The 20,213-nt window shown below is 34.3% G+C and overlaps 3 protein-coding genes across 4 annotated transcripts in view; 1 reads left to right on the plus strand and 2 right to left on the minus strand.

Moving 5' to 3' along the window:
* The window catches only part of tok (tolloid-like protein 1 tolkin), a 75,134-nt gene extending 69,260 nt beyond the window's left edge, over positions 1 to 5,874 (plus strand). For both annotated transcript variants that reach the window (XM_077432152.1, XM_077432153.1), the window contains exons 10-20: positions 1,053 to 1,259; positions 1,342 to 1,463; positions 1,541 to 1,680; positions 1,767 to 1,972; positions 3,456 to 3,628; positions 3,734 to 3,974; positions 4,073 to 4,244; positions 4,321 to 4,435; positions 4,520 to 4,700; positions 4,787 to 5,040; positions 5,114 to 5,874. In XM_077432152.1, coding sequence (XP_077288278.1) covers positions 1,053 to 1,259; positions 1,342 to 1,463; positions 1,541 to 1,680; positions 1,767 to 1,972; positions 3,456 to 3,628; positions 3,734 to 3,974; positions 4,073 to 4,244; positions 4,321 to 4,435; positions 4,520 to 4,700; positions 4,787 to 5,040; positions 5,114 to 5,416 — 2,114 coding nt within the window. In that variant the 3' untranslated portion in view covers positions 5,417 to 5,874. The remainder of the gene's footprint in view (positions 1 to 1,052; positions 1,260 to 1,341; positions 1,464 to 1,540; positions 1,681 to 1,766; positions 1,973 to 3,455; positions 3,629 to 3,733; positions 3,975 to 4,072; positions 4,245 to 4,320; positions 4,436 to 4,519; positions 4,701 to 4,786; positions 5,041 to 5,113) is intronic.
* Positions 5,875 to 6,757: 883 nt separating this feature from the next.
* Positions 6,758 to 13,170, minus strand: LOC143912781 (uncharacterized). Its single transcript, XM_077432154.1, has 12 exons — positions 12,975 to 13,170; positions 12,765 to 12,906; positions 10,658 to 10,802; positions 10,383 to 10,573; positions 10,185 to 10,296; positions 9,973 to 10,117; positions 9,745 to 9,889; positions 7,889 to 8,137; positions 7,614 to 7,809; positions 7,372 to 7,525; positions 7,154 to 7,296; positions 6,758 to 7,078 (listed from the first exon to the last, which is right to left on the minus strand). The coding sequence occupies exons 1-12, from the start codon at positions 13,061 to 13,063 to the stop codon at positions 6,894 to 6,896; spliced, it is 1,896 nt and encodes a 631-aa protein (XP_077288280.1). The 5' UTR covers positions 13,064 to 13,170; the 3' UTR covers positions 6,758 to 6,893.
* Positions 13,171 to 17,315: 4,145 nt separating this feature from the next.
* On the minus strand, positions 17,316 to 19,963 carry LOC143913374 (kelch-like protein 24). Its single transcript, XM_077433106.1, has 11 exons — positions 19,862 to 19,963; positions 19,653 to 19,794; positions 19,436 to 19,575; positions 19,175 to 19,350; positions 18,914 to 19,111; positions 18,677 to 18,844; positions 18,440 to 18,595; positions 18,212 to 18,369; positions 17,924 to 18,143; positions 17,652 to 17,832; positions 17,316 to 17,577 (listed from the first exon to the last, which is right to left on the minus strand). The coding sequence occupies exons 2-11, from the start codon at positions 19,763 to 19,765 to the stop codon at positions 17,438 to 17,440; spliced, it is 1,650 nt and encodes a 549-aa protein (XP_077289232.1). The 5' UTR covers positions 19,766 to 19,794; positions 19,862 to 19,963; the 3' UTR covers positions 17,316 to 17,437.
* Positions 19,964 to 20,213: the final 250 nt, after the last annotated feature.

Below are 20,213 nucleotides of genomic sequence, written 5' to 3' on the forward strand. Positions count from 1 at the left end.
AAGGAGCTTGTGGATGATGGACAAAAATTTTTTAAATATTTCCGTAAAAACTTTAAAAAAATTTTAAATATTTGCGCCAAAACATGTCGAAAGATTGAACAGCTGTCAACTGTCACTATCGATAATTGGTCCAAAACAGCAAAGCGGCAGACTCATGGCACGTAATTCGCGTGTATATTTCCACGATGGCAAAAAAAACGGATGCGATACGTTGACGGATGTTGCTGTAAGGTATGAACAGGAAATGTCGGGTACTGCTGTAAGCCTGCCGTGGCGTAAACGTGACGGTTGGTATGAATATACCCATACAAAATGTACCAAAAAATACTTTTCGTACGGCCGGATACCTGCTGAAGTCGGTACGTGCTGACTAGGTATGAACAGACCTTAAATCGCAGTTAACTTTTTTTTTTTTTTCTGTCGTAGCAACGACCTATAATTTTTGCTCACAATGTTCTCGAAGCATTTCTATCAAAATATCGTCAGCAGCGAAGAAAATACCGACCCTAACAACAAATCATACAAATCATAACAACGACCCTAACAACAAATAAATAGGTGTTGGCTGCTAAGATACGTTTTTTTTTCATCAATATTTTCACAAAAAAAACATATCTTAGCAGCCAACATTTATTTATTTAAGGATCAGGTTAGGTTAGGTTAAGTTAGGGTTGGCCCTATTCATTTAAGATTAGGTTGTTAGGGTCGGTATTATTCAGTCTCACTGTCACACGCGAGAACTGATACAGTGAGACCGTAAAAACGTGAAGGTAGATCGCATACTAAAGTAGATATGTGAAGATAGACCGCATACTAAAGTGGCACCAATAATTTAATAACAAAAATATAATATTTTTTTCTGAAATAAATTGAATTTATAATATAGCATTAGTTATGTACATATGTAAATACTTGCTTTATACAATCAGTGTATGTTCATGAATGTACCTATTCGACCCGTTGCTACTACATACCATTGAAATTTGTAAGATACCAATGAACACATCTTACAATTGAACAAATTGCATTTTTTTCTTATTCTTATTATTTAGATCTGGATATACACAAGTTGGACAACTGTCAGACTGATTATTTAGAAGTGAGAGACGGCTATTGGATGAAATCTAAATCGTTGGGACGATTTTGTGGAACGGGAAAAACAAACTCCACTGTCTTGTCATCTGGTCCTCGGCTTTTAGTTCATTACGTTTCTACTGCAAGACAGCAAATCCACAAAGGATTCACTGCATACTACGAAGGTGAAATATTAAACATGCATGCATACATATCATATACAATTCAATAACATGTCATTTGAAAGTATGCATGTTGACTTTTCAGCTGTGTGCGGTGGAGAGTTAGAACTAGACGCCGGAGGACATTTAGAATCTCCAAACTATCCCGACGACTATCAACCGAATAAAGAGTGCGTGTGGAAACTTTCAGTGCCTATAGGATATCAAGTGAGTCCACAAAGAAATAAATATTTTACCATATATGTAATATGTACAATATTAATCCCAACACAAAACTGTCACAGGTAGCTTTAAAGTTTCAATCTTTTGAAGTGGAAAATCATGATAATTGCTTTTACGATTATGTAGAAGTTAGAGATGGTCACGAACCCGACAGTCCTGTCCAAGGTATATTTTGTGGATACAAAACACCGCCAGACATGAGGTTAGTAGTTGACGCAATTAACTAAAATCTAATGCAACCGAATTTACATGTGTATGTAATTTTGAAAAAATTTCGTTGTGTCGTAGATCGACATCTAATAAACTGCTTGTGAAATTTGTCTCGGATGGTTCAGTGCAGAAAGCTGGTTTTTCGGCAACCTTCATGCAAGAATATGACGAGTGTGCTTACGCTGAACACGGATGCCAGCACGAGTGCATAAATACACTCGGTGGCTACGAATGTGCCTGCAATATTGGATACGAATTACACTCTGATGGAAAGAGTTGTGAAGGTTTGTGTGCTTTTCAGGTGCTATATTATTTATGGTTATTTTTTATTGAATATTAATGTTATCTTGAAAACCGACTCTGGCGATGTCTGGCCTGAAACTATTCATTGAAATAGGTATTGTCCACACCTATTTCTACGCTATTGCCATATATTTAAACAATTCATTGGAAATTGATGATTTTATCATACAATTCGAACAAAAAAGCAGTATATGAATATTTTAGCAAAGCCTTTACTTACCCGATCGGTTATTGAAGACAGGGTTTTAACGTTGAATATAAATTAAGACATATACATAATTTGAATTGATTGATATTACAGAATCGATAACCTTCTAATTTAAAAAAATCTAACAATGAAAAAAAAACAAAAGTGCATTTTAATAAAAGAAAAAAATTTGAATCAATCATTCGAAGTTGAAAAAGCGATTTATTTATTTATTGAAAAATCAACAGACAACAGATGTAGAAGTGCATAAAAGTAAATAATAAATGTAGCAAAATAATAGCCGAGTCCAATTATAGATTTTTACAAATTACATAAAATGGTACAAAAAATAGAGACAAACAAATGAAAAAGAAAATAATAAAAACTTAAACATGATGTGTAAAATAAAACAGTGCATAACTAAAGAAAACGTGATATATAATACTAGCTGAACCCCGGCAATGCGTTGCAATGCCATAAAAACGCATGCAATTCCCGTTCCCTTTCTCGTTCCCATTTCCATTTGCAGGTAGCGAACACATTTGAAACTATTGCGTTGCAATGACACTCATTCCCGTTTCTCCCGTTTTTTTTTCACAGTAATCTTCCCGGACATGCACACAACAAATCCTGAAAGTTTCATCGTAATCGGTTCAGTGGTTTAGCAGCCTATTCGAGACACACACACAGACATTCATTTATATATATATACATAGATTAGATAAAGATTATATAATAGAAATAGAAATGGACAATCCTGAATTGATGTACGGAAATACCGAATAGATCAACGTCATTCAGCTCCCCGTTAAACATACGACAAACACGCTGTAGGTTTAGCTGTATATTTTAGGGAATTGGTTTTGAAAGGATTAAGTGAAAAAAGTGCAACGTGTCTAGTATACCTAACTGGGATACAGAAACACTAACCTTACTCAGTAAATCGGGACAATCAAGAAAGCCATTTAGGAGCTTAATGAGGAATGTAGCATCAGTGAGTGTCGCCTGACAAAATTTAAATTGAAAGTTTTATAAAAAATGTAAAAAACGCAACCTTAGAAATTTTTTTCCGAAGCTTCGAAATGTATATGTAGGTTTCTACATAAATTGAAAATTGTGATTTTTCGCGCCTATTGTACAAACAAACAATAAGTTTTTGCATTTTAGTTCGAATTGTATGTATGTATGTCTATAAAATTATTTATGGCTTCACTATTAATGTGATTTTCAATATCAGTTTGAGAAACGAATTGGAATACAGAACATTTTCTTTTTAGATGCTTGCGGAGGAGTGTTTGACGCTCCCAACGGAACTATCACGAGCCCATCGTTTCCCGAACTGTATCCTGCTGGAAAGAACTGCATGTGGGAAATAATAGCTCCACCTCAGCATCGCATCACTTTAAATTTCACTCACTTTGATCTCGAGGGAAACAACGTTCATCAACAGGTAAGGTACGACACTTTCTACCAGTTAAATAAAGTTAATCTCGAACAGTTGACAGTTTATTTAGTCGAAACTAGGGGGTTGACATGAACAACGAAATCATTTCAGGAATGCGAATACGACAACCTCGCCGTCCACAGTAAAATGGGAACTGAAAATCCAGAGCATAGACGGGAGCGTGGAAGTGTCGGCGCCGAAAACGCAGAGCACAGTATATTGAGAAAGCATGGAGTTTTTTGCGGCTCGCGACTACCTCCAATAATCATCAGCGAAGGGAACGCCCTACGATTGATTTTCACATCCGATACCAGCGTGCAAAAATCTGGCTTCTCAGCAATTTATTATACAGGTTTCTAATGTATACAAACAGACTTTTCAAACGGACATCCGAATTTCAGATGAATATTTAAACTCATTGCATAATTGCATCGATTGCATTGATTACAGACAACGACGAGTGTGCAGTAAACAATGGTGGTTGTCAACACGATTGCAAAAATACATTAGGCTCGTACATGTGCTCGTGTCACAACGGTTTCATGTTAGCTGAAAACAGACACGACTGTAAGGAAGGTGGATGTAAACATGAAGTTGTACGTTCAACGGGCTCCATCAACAGGTACGGAGAATCAATCCAAAATAATGCTCTCTACATATAGTACATGCAAATGTCTTATTTCATTACAATGTTGCAGCCCAAACTATCCAGATCACTATCCGCCACTTAAAGATTGTGTTTGGCTCTTTACAACTACTCCCGGTCATAGAATAAAGCTTGTATTCAACGTATTCGACATGGAACCACATCAGGTATGTGATATTATATGTATGTACATAATGTGTACGTATGAAGGTGTTGAAAGATATCATAAATGATGAATTTTTCGTCCTTAGGAATGTGCATACGATCATGTCGTAGTCTACGACGGAGACAGTCCTGAATCGAGAACTTTGGGACGATTCTGTGGTGGAAAGTTACCACATCCCATAATTTCGAATTCAAATCAAATGTTTATGGTATTCAAAAGTGATGCCAGTGTCCAAAAAAAAGGCTTTCTAGGCACTCACACGACAGGTATACAAAATGCATAAAAAAATACATACATTCTATGGAATGCATATTTTGAATTTTACCATGATTGATATTTTTTAAATTTAAAGCTTGTGGCGGGAGACTATCTGCAACATCTCGCGTCCAACACCTGTACTCGCATACTCAATACGGTGATGAGAAATATGAAACTCAGTCTGATTGCGATTGGACAATAGAAGCTGAAACGGGAAAAAATGTTCAATTGACTTTCCTAACGTTCAATCTGGAAGAAGAAAAAGATTGTGGATATGACTATGTGGAAGTGTTCAACGGACCCGACGCCTCTAGCGGACCTAGTTATGGCAGATTTTGCGGCAACTCTGTACGTGTTTATTAATACGAATCATTAACATACATATGTACAACAATTTACTAATATGTACTATCACTTACAGATACCTACGGAGATCATTTCGATGAGTGAATCGCTGCTGATCAGGTTCAGAACGGACGATTCTATCGTATTCGAGGGATTCTCCGCAGCGTACGTGGCCATCGACCCAGATCCAGATCCTATCGACTCTGAGGAAATGGCTGTGAGTAGGGCAGTGACGGGTGCAGCTAGTAAACCTCATCTCTATAGTAAATGGAGTAAACCGAGATCACCGTCTAGACTTCATTATCCGTTTATTCAAAAACATTTGAAGCATACGGACTTCTACTCGAATCAAAAAAGGAAAACAACGTTTATCAAGTGATTATCGTTATAATGTAAGCGACATTATTATTTCAACAGTGACACAGTGATCATGAGTCGATAATAAGTGAGTTGAAAAACAATACCAATCCTAATATATATATATGTAAAGTTATATGTATTGAATTATTATTGTGTTTTAAAATTGAACGTCAATACTTACCCGATTGAGCTTTAAGAGAACTGAATTTTTGTGTATATGATTTCTATATACATATGTAAATTAATAAAATCTCACTGATACCAAACATACATGTGTATTATATTTTATATATAATATAAAAGTAAAAAAAATATTTAACATAAACCCACCAATTCAATATATAATTATAATATCATTAATGTTAATTTTATGGTGTCAAGTGTCTTACTGTACTTAGTATTCATCAATTTAGAACTTGTTTATTGAGATGTAGACATGCATTTATTTATAAAAAAGGGCACTTTCAAGTTAGGACTAAAAATAAAATAAAAAATGACTGTAAACTAACATTGAAGTTTGTTCAGTTTTCCTTTCAATTTTCATATCTACCAAAAACATATTACATACATGCGTATAATACATATAATATGTAAATGAAAACTTGAATATGGAGGAGGGAATGCCTTTTCCAAAAATAATTTATACTTATGTAAATTGTAAAACATAGATAAGATAAACAACAATAATGTAGAATGTATGAATTTAGTTAACGCCAAATAATACTGCCATATTACGTTTTAATTCTTCAGCGTAAACATATCCAATTTTATTATTAAAACAATATACATAACATAACATACATATAATAACATACCGTATTACACCAATAACATACAAGACGAATCTTTTTTGTCACCGAATTCAGCGTGACATAGTTTTATGGTTGAATAAATTTGTGCCCCAAATTGTCGCATAAGTCTTCGAGAAGATTGCACTATGATGCTACATGAAAAAACTAAAATTTATTGTTTATACGCAGAAGACTGGATCTGAAGGTGATTTTTTTACTGTAATTTTCTCTTTCATTTCTACAAACATATATTATGTAATTATTGTTGTTTAAAAATAAGGGTGCGTCTTAAAAGTGATGTAATACGGTATTTTTAATTCTAACGTGTACAATTTTTATGTAGTGAATTATATGTATGTATAATTTAGCCGTCTCGTAACGGAAATATATCCTGTGATTAGATTCTTTTCGTTTACTGAAAAATCTGGAGAATTTTTGTAAACTAAGGTTTCTGAGGAACAAGACAATAAACATGTTTTCATTAACGACTTAGCAAATAACAAATTGTCATATAAATTGAAAAACTAATAAACGATTCTCATCAGATTTCTTTTATATTATTTATTTTTAATTTGTGTTTATTAATATTTTTAACATACATTTTAATAAAATAATAAACACTTAGAACATAAAAAAACAAACACAATATTTAACTTTGCATTACCAACGATGTATAGTAATAAAATTAACACATTTATATGTAATTCATCGTACAGTTTCGTCCACGACATCTTTACACTTTAAATATTCAATGAAGAAATCATGCGTATCGTTAAAATCGTTGAAAATTTGGTCCAGATCTGTAAAAGTGATATTCTTTGGAATGTACTTTTCAGCACTGGAGAGCATGATCTCTTCTCGCTTTGTTAGATTGCATTCCAAACATGAACCTGAAATTAACACATGAAATGTGAAATACATTGCTATTTTAAATAAATAATACATATGTAAACGTGATATTGAACCTAGTATATTTTCCACAGTGTGCGAGTTGTATTTGTGACAGTCGAGATTGTCTAAAATCAACTTAAACTTCATCTTTTTCACAATGTGATTAAAATTGAGCAAGATATTCATTTTCGTATCGTTTGATTCCTCTTTTTCAATGCTGGATTACAAATAATAACAAATTAGTATGAAAATATGTAATATAAAACGGAATCAAAATAGAACATCGACATACCATTTACAATGGTAACAAGTGCAGGAACGATCACCATAAGATTTGAACCATTCCATTTCTAGTGTGAGCAAATCACTACTTTGTTGAAGTTGCTGATCTAAATTATACTCGGCAATGACACTTCGCAAATAAGTAAGACTTTCAAAGGAATGGCCTACAATATAAATCGTATGTATGTAATTAAAGATGTACCTATATGTTACATTTTCAGGGAGATCAAATTATGCATTTAAAATACAAACTATTTTCTAATTTGAATGTGTTGGGATTCTTCAGTATGACTCTTGTGTATATTTCTTGCAAATCTTTATTCTCAGGATACCACAAAACCTTATCTGGCCTTTTATTCGTTACAAATCCCGTAAGATCGGTCGACATTTTATCGTTGCACAACTTCATTTTTTCTAATAGACTAAATACGCTTTTTATTTTGTCTTTCTGAAATTACAACAACTCATTACACTACTCGATATTTGACATAAATTGAAAAAAAAAATAAGAATCAATAAAAACATACACATGAAAAATAATCTTGAAAATATTTTTCTTTATCGAATTGCAGGGCCGTAGACGAATTTTCATGATATCCGATTTTATTGACATGAAGATCGTTATGGCACTTGGAATAAAATCCTGTCAATGATTTGAGCTGCGCTAACTCTTCGAAAAAAGATTCCTTGTAAGCGATTTTGCGAATTTGAGAGCATTGCTGTTCGAATAAATCCATTCTTTGACAATCTCCAGATAGCTTATGAAGTATCTTAGACTATAACAACACAACAAAATGAACATTTATGTTTTTGATTTATCAAAATATATATACATATATACACAATAATAACAGATGATCCAACGATTATGTTGTAAGCACATATTTTATATAAAAATAGTGTTGTGCCCATTGAAATTTCAACGGAAACAAATTGATACATGATTTAACCCTCCCTCACCAAAGTGGGGTATGCAAGTGCCCAAATTTTAACGTTTTTCGTAATAACTATGTGGTTTTCAAAGCTATACACCCTATATTTCTTGTATTCCTAGAATGAACTACAATACATTCATTTTAATACATTTTGTATGATTTAGAAAAGAAGTACATCGTAAAAAAATACATTTATACGTTCTAAAGTATGATCTATAGTGGGTAGCGATAAGTCATGTTTTTGACTGTTCACTTGCATATTCTTGTTCATCGATGAATCAATGCGAGAGAAAGAGACTATAGAGCTATATTTTCGTTGCTTTTGGCGCTTGGCTATTGAGTCATGCAGTCGTCTGTTGGCCTTACCTATGTACGTTTGCATGTCGATGCTTGTGGTTATTTTTGAATACACAAATAGTCAAAAACATGCTATAGGACTAAAACTTATGTTGATGTATAAAATGATTAATAAGATATATATTGAACCCATTTGTATTGAGAAAAGCTGAATTTTGATTAAAAAATACTGAGGTCTTACTCGACCCCGGTTTGGGACACTCGTTCGATCTCAACGCTCCGTCCTTCAAAGGTTAAAAATAAAGTTACAATACGTATAGTAATAATTAATCGGGAATCGGAACTGAAACATGGATCGGTATCCGGAACTGAAAATGGAGTCCATATCCGAAACAAAAAGGAATCCAGAACCGGAAATGAAAAAGGAATCAGGATACGGAACAGAAACCCAGATCCGGAATTGAAGCTAAAGTCGGGAATCGGAACTGAAACAGTAATCGGGATCCGGAACAGGAACAGTAATCGAAGCTGCCGTACCGAAGGGGCGCCCCGCCGCCCGAATCTAAAATTGCATATACATATGTAGGGTTGGAATTGAACGAAAGGCTGATGTATGGGCTATGGCTGAGAAAGGGTATGTTATGACTGATTGTGAGAAGGGGATGAAAAGGGGTAGAGATGTAACGGTTAGTCGCAGTTGGACCTGTGCTCCGCGCGGTTGGTCGCCAAGCCTCCGCACGTATCATCTTAATAAACAACATGACTGAAAACGCACGTGTTTGGTCTTCACCTAAACCGCCACATCCCAACCATGGTCCTGAACAGCGTCATCTGTCAGGATTTTCTACCACATATACATATATACATATATATTAGAAAATTACAAAGCCTCTTCCGAAATTACAACTGGATATTAAATTTAATAATATCATCTCTACGTACAACATACGTATGCTCCTGGTATTCGAAAATTTGTTTTTTCGAAATCCCCATACTTGTCCACGTTCTGCCATATACCCATATATACATATTTACCGACAGTCCGGTTTTTTATGAACGACATTGTGTTTAATTGTCATTATTGAAACTTTCACTCTAAAAATATTTGAGAAAAACTTCCAACATCCAACGTAATCAACAAATTTACATACTTTAATTAACATGGCAGCGGTTTTGGCTTTTTCAACATCCTTTTTTATCTGCAAGGTATCGACCACGATTTGTGCGTGCACTATGTTGAATCTTAAAAGGCCCATTTTATATGTCGTACATTCACCATCTCTAATCGAAGATTTTCTAAATAGCACAAATAACAATAATTTTAGCATAAAATCAATTAGATCATAGTTCAATCATTTTTGGTTAAAAGAGGTTGTTACATTTTTTTCAATTTCTCTTGCAGTAATCCATACACACTTTCTTCTAAAACATCGGGTAAATTTCGGTGATAGTTTAAAATCAAGTTATTCACTTGAAAAGTTTGCATACTTTCAGTGAAATGTGACTCGTTTCCGTTATGCGCCACTACAAATAATTAGATAAACAGATTATTACATAGTGAATTGACTATGTACGAATATTAACTGCGTACCTGTGATGTTGAGCATGCTATTTGTTAAAAAATCACTCTTCTCAGAATTACTCAACACGTCGTTCATATTACTTTGGTCAGTTTCTTTTTTTGAAGTATCCCATATAAATTTCTGTAGGAAAGAAAACCGAATATATGTACATATGTATTCTACAATGAAAATAATGGTTGTATATGAATATAAATCAAAATACATACTAGAAAATTATCATTTTCAATTTCTTCTTGAAGCTCTTTGACGGTAAACGAGTTTTTGAATTTCTTTAGCGACGTCGACATATCCTTGTAACGTTGAATGTCATCGTTTAACTTCATTATCGTTTTCTTCATTAGATATATTTGCCGTTCGATCGTCAGGGCATCCTGTTTTGCATCTTGCAATTCGAAACCTAAAATTATAATTGAAATACATTGAAATTCTGGTATAGATTTTTAAAGTTTAGTCACGTTTGATAAATAATGTGATTACGCACACTTGCGTTTTCCTTCTTCGTTCGTTAGTTTACATTCGTTTATCTTATTTTTGAGTGTCAATTGAATTGTGTCTAATTTTTTATTGAGCTTTTCCTGCTCCTTTGGATAGTAGATTTGTGGAGGAGGACGAATAAACCCTAGTTTCTGCAAAAATAACGCAATATTTATAAATCAATACCACTCTTAGTACGACCTTTTTTGAATTACATTATAGCTAAAATTCGACATTAAGCCAAAATATGTAAGTAAATCGAGAAATATGACTATGGGGACTGATCTAGTTGTGAAGGTGTTCTTCACCACCAGTCCGCCATGTATTATAGACGAGTTCGTCTGTGTTTTAGTAGTTAATACTGCTGTTTGTTTGAATAAGGTACTTTATTGTTTGAATATACAAGTGTATAAATATGTTGTTGAAGCGGCTGGAATCGTAGTGTTCTCGAGACGGCTATTGGCTGTTGACTTGGTGTCGTGCGGGCCGCTGGATCTGCAATGGGTCGTTGCTCTGGATCCGGCTGAGTTGCAAGCGTTCTTCCATCGTAGGGTAGTGCAGTGGTAGCTGGTCAGATGCTGGATGTCGACTGCTGTCGTGGTGGCTGCTGCCTGTTGACTGGTCTGCTGCTGTGTGTCGACTCTTGTTGCTGTGGGTCGACTGAAGTTGTTTGGGGTGGACCTCCTTTTATATTGTTTTTGGGGATCCACGTGACTTGTGTTTGGCGATTGATTCTGAGAACCGCAGGTAGTGTTTACGTGTGCGAGTTATGCGAGGAATGTGGTTTGTTGTTTAGGGTGGACGTTTCTCGAATGTTTGGCGTCGTTCCACTCGATTTAGTTTAATGGATGCAGGTGTTCTTCGACTTCGTGTCGTTCTGCTTGGTTTGTTGGGGTGGAATATGCTCGAATGTTTGGCGTCGTTCCACTCGATTTAGTTTAATGGATGCAGGTGTTCTTCGACTTGAGATGACGTCAATGGTTGAGCGTGAGAAATGTATTCTCCGTCGCAATAGATTTCGATTGCGGTGACGAGATTCCTTCATGACTATATATAGAATGTACCAGAAGTAATGATTGTGAAGCAGATTCTTTTTCTGGTATTTGACAAAATATTATATATTGAACCTGGCTAGGAAATTTGCTTTGTAATGTAAAAATGTATTATATAAATATGAAGGATGATGTGATCGTTTTTTTCCATATTTCATTTTTCAGCATTTCTTATGATTTTCCACTTGGTTATTTAGTTATTTTAATATTAAATGAAATTAATTACATATTGTCAAAATGTAATTTTATGGTTACTTAGTTATTTTAATATTAAATGAAATTAATTACATATTGCCAAAGATTGAAAAAAATAGATTTTCTCAATCTCGTTTTGCTTGATATTTTAACCATGGATGTGGATCTACGGTGAGATTGAGATTCGCGCATTTTTAGCAGTTTCATAACTGCGGGGGTCGGTATTTCTGAACAATGAAAGGTCAATAAGCAGCTATCGAAAACCGGGACATTTGGCTGTCCCGAAACAAACCCAGAATACCGGGACGCCTGGTATTCCTATATTTAGAACAGACAATCGTTAATTCTTCTTCTAATGCCGAACTACCATGGGCAGATATCGTTTATGGCCGGTGCGAATTCTTCCCTCTCATGGGCAAGCCGAAATAACTTTTCGAGACCGAGTCCATCCATGACCCGATCAGTTCCGGAGCCAAGAGAGCTCTTTCTCCCAAGCCACCTTTTGCCTTCTGTGATTGTTTGTAGAAGGCGATATTTGGGGCCGCAAATAATGTGGCCAAAGTATTCCATCTTACGGCGCTTCACCGTGTCAAGAAGCTCTCTCTTTTTATGAACTGGAGCTGGAGGACTGTTTCGTTTCTTACATGCTCCTTCCACGAGATCTTTAGCATCCTCCGGTAACACCACAAAGGACTCTATCCTGTTCATGGATGCCACTAACAGCGTCCACGTTTCGCATCCGTACAGTAAAACCGACCAAACATACGAGTGCAGGACTCAAGCGCAATTTCATAGACAACACAAAACATTTTTCAATCGTTAATTGCTATAATGAAAAGTAAAAAGAGGTGCAGTTTGGCTACTCACAGTAGCAGAACTATTCTCCCGTTGCTTATATTGTTTGATTTCTTTCAACAGAATGTTTCTTCGTATATTGTTAATTTGTTGTTTGGATTTGATGAGTGTCATCATCTTCCTCCAAAAGGTGGGGAGTCGACCGCGACACAACCTGCAAATAAGCAAAATAGCCATTAAATAGAATTGAGATGGCTAAAGATGTGTGTGTGTGTAATTTACGTGTCCCAGTCGGTGAGTTGGGCCTCATCCAGAGGAAAGCCAAGAGAAAGCAGCCAAAGACGCACTGCATCGGGACCGTCTTCAGACATCCTCACCAATCCAACGACAATAGTGATTAAATTAAACGAGAACGAGCACAGGAACGCGAACAGCGAAACTCATCAACTGTCAAATGTCAAATTCAAGTTTGAAAAGTAACGACAATGGCCTATTCGCCACCACTACATATCGTTAAATGTAGAATATTTACATGGTAAACGGATTATTGCGCAGATTGCGATAATCGTTGTCACAAAAATCGCGAATACGGAATATCTGGCACTCGAGTTCTCGTTAGTACAATATTTCAGAGATCTGGAGCGGAGCAACGAGTTTTTACAGGAGCAGAGCCGGAGCACGAAAATTTTTAGTGCTCCACTTTTATGTATTAGAATTTCTTTCGGAATTTAAAAATTAAATGAATGTAGTTTTTCAATTTATGATTAATTCAATATTTGATGGTTTATTATAATGGAATCATTTGACATGTGACACACCATATAGCTTGGTTATATATTATTTTATATAATTTTTTTCACCTATAGGGAGGTTGAAGGTTTTGGACCGTTTCCCAGCCTATGGAAATTCAGTTGAATTTTGAAGAGGATCTTTATTACTCGATTAATACAGGTGTATTTGTATGTACAGCGAATTAGGTAAAGGATTCACTGGAACGAGCTAGGTCAAGTTACTGAAGCTCACTGGCATCTGGGGATGATGCACAGGTTTATAAAGGTGTTGCTTGAGCAACGCGTAGCTGGGCTGGTGAGATCACGTTCTGGAAGATTCCGACGGGGTCGAGGTCTTCATTTGTGTTCGATGTTGGATGCGTAGCTGCGTATCCTTGGGATTTCCCGTGTACTCGTGATTGCGTATCTGGAGCGAGTCGAATCGCCTTTATGGGTAAGCTGGATGAAGTATTTCGGCCACGGCTTACTTTCGTGTACGAGAAGAGGACACGATGATGTCATTTGTACAGATTAAGTTCGATGGGGGAAATAGGTGATAGGAAATAGGTAATCACAAGTCGTGCTATATCTCTACACACCTATTGTTGTTTTGTACAAATAAATGTGTGCGCGCGCTTTCTTTTTTATTTTTCCATCGTGAAATTATATTCTTTATTATTTTCTCTATTCTTGTTTCTGTGGTAGTTTGGGACAACCATGTGCGCACCGTTATATCTACATCAGTGCTACTCAAACTTTTTCAGCTGGCGGACCAGTATATATTTTTCAGTAATTCTCACGAACCAGCATCATATTTTAAAATAAAAAAGTTATATATGTATATGGTTGAAAACTTGTAAACAAATAAAAATAAAATAAAATCTTAGTAGTAAAATTTATTTTATTGAATTCAAAGAAGTACAATATGTATATACTTAGACAAAGATAAAAAATGAAAAAAAAAAAAAAAAACAAATGAGACATGAGTTTGTTTGTTATTAAATACCTTATCCAGTCGTGGTTTAATCGAAGACAATGCCACACACAATATGTAGATCATAAATATCCACACTATTACGATGTTTTGTTTTAATTTTACTCATGGTTAAGAAACCAGTCTCGCAAAGGTAAGTTGATTTAAATGGTAAGAGAGTTTTCACTGCAAGTTCATAAATATATGGGAAATCTACTTTTAATTTGATCCATTAGCTTGCAAGTGAAGTTGTGGTTTCAAAACATTTTTTTTTAATTATTGATTTGCAGTCAGATCAATTAGTTTATCTTCCACATTACGTGATATATCATCATTCCATGGCAAAAATGGATTTCATATACATCCTTTTCCCTTTCATGGATCATCATGTGGTGGAAAATAGAAATCGAATCGCTCTGATAAATTTGTCAAATGACAACTGATTATATCGCGCAAAGACGTCATATTAAGCTCCTCTCCTCCTTCTTAAATAAAATCAGCCGAATTGTGAAACACATGTCATAGCAATCTTTTGGAGGTATGTAAAAAAATGAAAAAAATATGAAAAAAACTGAAAAAAATGAAAAAAAAAAATTGGTTCCCCATACTGGTTGATGGTTGATCGTCCGTCACATACAAATATATGTATATTTAGCGACAGTCGGTTTTTATATATGTACATATATGTAGTATATTCGTGAACACCCGTTAACCGACAGTGGCAGTTTACCGGACTTTTCTTCCACTATTTTAATCGACCATTTAAATATCTGTGCTCTTCACGATCTCAGGTATTGTATCAATGTGATGAAAATATAATTTAAAAAATCATTAAATTTAATTAACCAGATGTGGGATTTTTTCCTCTTAGAAAAGTCTAAAATATTGTGAACACACGGTTTTTTTACCACACCCCTGAACGTATCAAGCTGAAAATTTATATTTTTATTCTTTATGTACTAATATTGATAAGGTTTTGGTCAGAAAGCAATTTTATTAAATAACTAAAACTTTTTTTGGATCGAATTCGTTACACATGAAGTTTAAATCCATCTCATTCGTTGTTTTGTGAGAGAATGGACGTCTGCAAATAAAAATACGAGAAATAAAATCATTTTTGATTGAAAAGATTCCGTAAAATATTAATTTAAAACCTTTCTTAAAAACAAAAAATAAATACGAACTTTCGGAAAAATAAACGTTACACATCTGTTTTTGAGACAAAATAAAGTAAAGGAGACCTTTCTAACGATTTGCTCCATAAGATGAACAATTTCTAAAAATTTTACCCAAGGCATACAATTTAAAAACCAAAATATACTTGCTTCGAAATAATAAAATCTTTTTTTTTCAAAGCAAGCAGCGATTATTTTATTAGTTACTAAGCTACCCAAAAGTAACATAAGAAATAAACGTGGCATACGTAGATCCATAGTATCTCATTAATCATTTAATTCACACTATTCCTAAATTTAGGGGGGGGGAGGCGAGTGCCTCCCTATGCCCCCCACCTGAAAAAATTGCACGTGTTAAATGCACGTGGAGATTAACAGTGGGAATACCATCGTTGACTTTCACTTAAAGTAAATCTTCTTGCAATTATATTTGCAGTTCCGTTAATTCTACGAAGGGAAGTCGTAAACAAATTACTGTTTCAGTTGTAAATAAAATGAGGTGGACCTTACACTATTTTTATTTTTATATACATACAATTTAAATCGTCTTCCAATCCCACTGTAGCCATCTCACTCCAGTTTCGTTCAAAATGTCATGACACGTTTAGCCCTATAAAACCAATTCACTCTACCGTGCTTAAAAAGAGTGGAACTTTCAAAAATGAAAAAAAAAAGATTAATCAAAAGAAATACCAATTCTTTAAGTGAAAATCCAAATAATTCAAATTTGTATGTGAAAAAATATATTTGAAGAAATACACTATTACGTTTCAGAAGCGCTGGTATAAAGACAATTAAAGGAAATATTTTGATTACTTTGAATAAATAATTAAGAAAATATAAAAATAAAAAATATGTAAATAATTGAGAAACGTTACTTGAAATTTTTGACAATTACTGAAAACATAGATGAATAAAATTATCCCATAAAAATACTATTAAACATAATAAAAGTGTGAAAAACCATCTTAAAATCAGTCGAAAATCATTGAAAAAACACAAAAAAATGTATTCATCAAAATTTTTTTATCGGAGAGTCTCTGGTACTACAAACCGTTTGAGAATAACTGGAATTTAATAATCGGACAGAAATATGCGAAATCATTTGAATTTGTGAAGTTACATTATTTGGAAATCAACTTTAGGATAAAAACATATTAATAAAATAAAAGTTTCAGAGCTACTGATATTAACATATTGATTATTTCTCATAAAAGTTAACAATACTAGAAAATTTCACAATTCGATAAAAACCACGATATAACAGAATAAAAATGTAAAAGTATTTGAGAAACCTTCGTAAATCATTTGAGAGCCGTTGGAATGTAGCAAATTGCAAAAACATATATGAAATTCATCTTCATTTTTAAATAAAAGTTATAATTATGAAAAGTTTGAGAATCACTTAATGAATAATGGAAAAGTATTATTAAATCGACGAAAAGTGGGAAAAATATTTGAGAGCCAAAGAAACATACAAAATTTATTTTCAATTTCGAATTAATTTCACGAATTTAAAGTCGTATATAGAAATGAAATATAACATTTCTGGATTGAATTGAATTGAATTCATTTTTATGTTTAAAATTTGTATGTATATGTTTTTGATTTTGGCCATTCTCTGATTTTTCAGTTCATTTAGATAATATTAATTATTCATGAGTAAATAAACATTAAATATTGACAGAAAAATAAAATATATTTTGAGAAGTTGTTGCATATTATGTATTTATTCAAACATTTGGATAAATTAAAAAATCAAAAAGTACATTTAATGATTATTTAATATTACATTTTTTTCAAATAATACAAAAAAACTGCAGTCGATCAAATAATCGAATCATATGGAATGACATGTGCATTAAAATAAGCTCTATCTCTGCTTAGCCTTGTTGAAGCTTTCCAAGATTTGTTCGTCTCGTCGTATTCCCAAACATCAATTAAATCACTTTTTCCATCAAATCCACCTGAATATCAAAACAATAAATTAATTCTACATTCAAGACCCATAAATTCAATTTAAGTTGTAAAATAAACTCACCCATGCTAAACAGTTTATTTTGGAAACAGCCGAGACTGATTCCGAATGCAGGTTCCGGTAGTTTGAGGAATGCAGTCCACACATTTGCATTCGGATCGTAATGCTCCACACTGTCTAAACGTGAAGAAGTTTGACTGTCATATCCACCAGCGACGTAAAGTTTGTCTTTGAATGCGACGCTCTAAAATGGTAAAATCAAAATTTAGTTCACTTTATTTTGGAGAGTTGTATATTATTTGCGATAGTTGTGAATAAAATTAATTGATGTTCACCGAATGACTTCGTCTTCCCTGAATCATCTGAGCGCGGTAAGTCCAAGAATTGGTCTCCACTGAATACATCTGCACTTTATTCGTGGATACATATTTTCCATTTTCATCTGTAAGCCCGCCTGTTATGTATATTTTATCGGCGATGACAGAAGCACTATGAACACTAACTGCCATCAACAATGAAGCGATGATCTCCCAATCCCCAGTGTCGCTGCTCCACCTAATCGAAATCAATAATCGTCAACTTCTCCTTCAATCGATCTGATGAAATGATTGCAATTTAATCACCTTTCCACTGAAGATAAATTGTCACCATCAGAACCACCAATGGCGTAAACATCCGTGGACGAACCGCGCTGAAGTGTGACTGCTGAGAAAGAACGACGAGCTTGATTTAACGGTTTCAATGGCTTTTTCTCACCGCTTTTCAAATCCATGTATTCCACCTGAAAACAAATAAATTGGTTATATTCCGATTTCTCTAAGCAGCTACTTCGCAACACCGGAAAACTTTACTGAATTCACTGCTGCATATGAAGAATTCCATCCGCCGATGATAAGGATCCAATCTCCCACGAGGACAGACGCAAACCATTTTTTATTTATTCCAATGTTTTTGGATAGAGTCCAACTGTTCTTAAGTCCGTCAAATATATCGATGGTGTTTGCTTCCTGAAAACACGTTATGCAATAAAATAATTAATTTACAATTACAATCCAATCAAAATATTATACTTGTGATACAAAACTCACATCAATAGTCGATCCCCCAACCAGTGCCATTTTATATCCTTTTATTTTTCTACGAGGGGTCTCTCTTGGGATGAAAGATTTATCATTCTTGTTTATAATTTCTTGTCTAATAGTGGTCATACACTCTGCACACAAAAGACAGAACGTCATTACTTCGTTGACGATAAACTGAAAATATAACACATTATTCGAATGATTTTTATCACTAAACTGTAACATTCATTTAATTTGAAATACCTCCATCGAGAGCAAGGATAACCTCACGGATCTCATCAGCTGTGCCAAGTCACTTTTACGGTTCGCATTACCATGATTTACCCACAATTTTACAGCATTGAACACGTCTTCTTCGGAAGGCACGTTCAAATAATCCGATTTCAAGATTTCGTTCACGTTGGAGACCCGCAGATTGAGAAAATCTTTAGTTTTGTGCAGCTAAAGCAGAAGGGGAGTTGAAAATATTTAAGTGAAATATTTTTTTATATAATCAACCCTCACCGTCTCGAAATTTCCCAGAGTCAAATCCATTGCCTCTGTCTTCAAATCGGAATCTTCCGTTGATTTCAAAACTTCCAAACAATTGGAAAGATCGACCGTTTCATATCGCGGTGGAATTTTCACTTCGAGTCGATTTGCTAGCTCCATTAATTTGTCGTAGTGACGGTCAGCTATGCCTAAAATTATATTTCAATTATTAAATTTAATGACGAACACACACGCATTTTGAATTGATTATTTCAGATAATAATGAACTCGTACTTATTTCTCCAGTGTAACAATACTTCAGGATTGCATCGATAACGTCAAAGTCAAAAGGGGAAAATATCTCCTCCAATTGATCTTTGTTTGTCCAAAAGAATTCGCTGCACGCCGATAACACGACCAAATGCACGTAGAAGCTGCAATTAGGATAAATGATAATTAAACTGACAAAACAATTTGGATTTTAAGTATATTTGGATTCGAATTTAAATACTATCGGCCTCGAACAGCAAAACTCGTGTCGCATTTCTTATCTCGTTTCATGGCGTCATAAAAATACTCCACCCGTTTTGCCGCAAAATCGGAACTCGCCTTCACTACGAACATCTTGTTTCTGATTTTCTCTTAGATTTCTCCTGAAAAACAAAGTAAAAAATTAGACAATATAACTATAAGTGCTGAGCATAATAAAGTTCGACTTACCACTTCGAAAGAATAGCAGCGACTGATTTGGAGCACTGTCGTTCTGCGGTTTTATCTCGATAGATAAGGATATCTCAACCCTTTCGTTGCATTGAAACGTATATTAATTATTTACTGAAGTTAATTATTTCTCATAAATGCCATGACAGGTGACCAACATACGGGAAGATATAATTGAACTTTAGTTAAGATCAGGGCTTTGGAGTCAGACTCCGACGTTTTGCTATGATTCGATTCGGACTCGAATCATTATATTATAGTATGATAGACTTTACTTGTCAATGCATAAAATTATTAAAAATGAAAATAATTGCGATATTTAAAATATAAAAAAATTAAAGGAATTAAAAAA

This window comes from Arctopsyche grandis, chromosome 6, assembly GCF_051622035.1.
Source record: "Arctopsyche grandis isolate Sample6627 chromosome 6, ASM5162203v2, whole genome shotgun sequence".
In the NCBI taxonomy this organism is placed as follows: domain Eukaryota; kingdom Metazoa; phylum Arthropoda; class Insecta; order Trichoptera; family Hydropsychidae; genus Arctopsyche; species Arctopsyche grandis.

What these genes read in the sequence shown, in the direction of transcription:
- LOC143912781 (XM_077432154.1), bottom strand. Translation starts at nt 13,063, where the DNA reads ATGTCTGAAGACGGTCCCGATGCAGTGCGTCTTTGGCTGCTTTCTCTT. An exon ending in CCGCTGCCATGTTAATTAAA is followed by an intron (nt 8,138 to 9,744) that starts GTATGTAAATTT and finishes GTGTTGTTATAG; the next exon opens with TCTAAGATACTTCATAAGCT. An exon ending in CACATTCAAATTAGAAAATA is followed by an intron (nt 7,526 to 7,613) that starts GTTTGTATTTTA and finishes TTTATATTGTAG; the next exon opens with GCCATTCCTTTGAAAGTCTT.
- LOC143913374 (XM_077433106.1), bottom strand. Translation starts at nt 19,765, where the DNA reads ATGTTCGTAGTGAAGGCGAGTTCCGATTTTGCGGCAAAACGGGTGGAG. An exon ending in TTTGCTGTTCGAGGCCGATA is followed by an intron (nt 19,576 to 19,652) that starts GTATTTAAATTC and finishes TCCTAATTGCAG; the next exon opens with CTTCTACGTGCATTTGGTCG. An exon ending in TTGTTACACTGGAGAAATAA is followed by an intron (nt 19,351 to 19,435) that starts GTACGAGTTCAT and finishes ATATAATTTTAG; the next exon opens with GCATAGCTGACCGTCACTAC.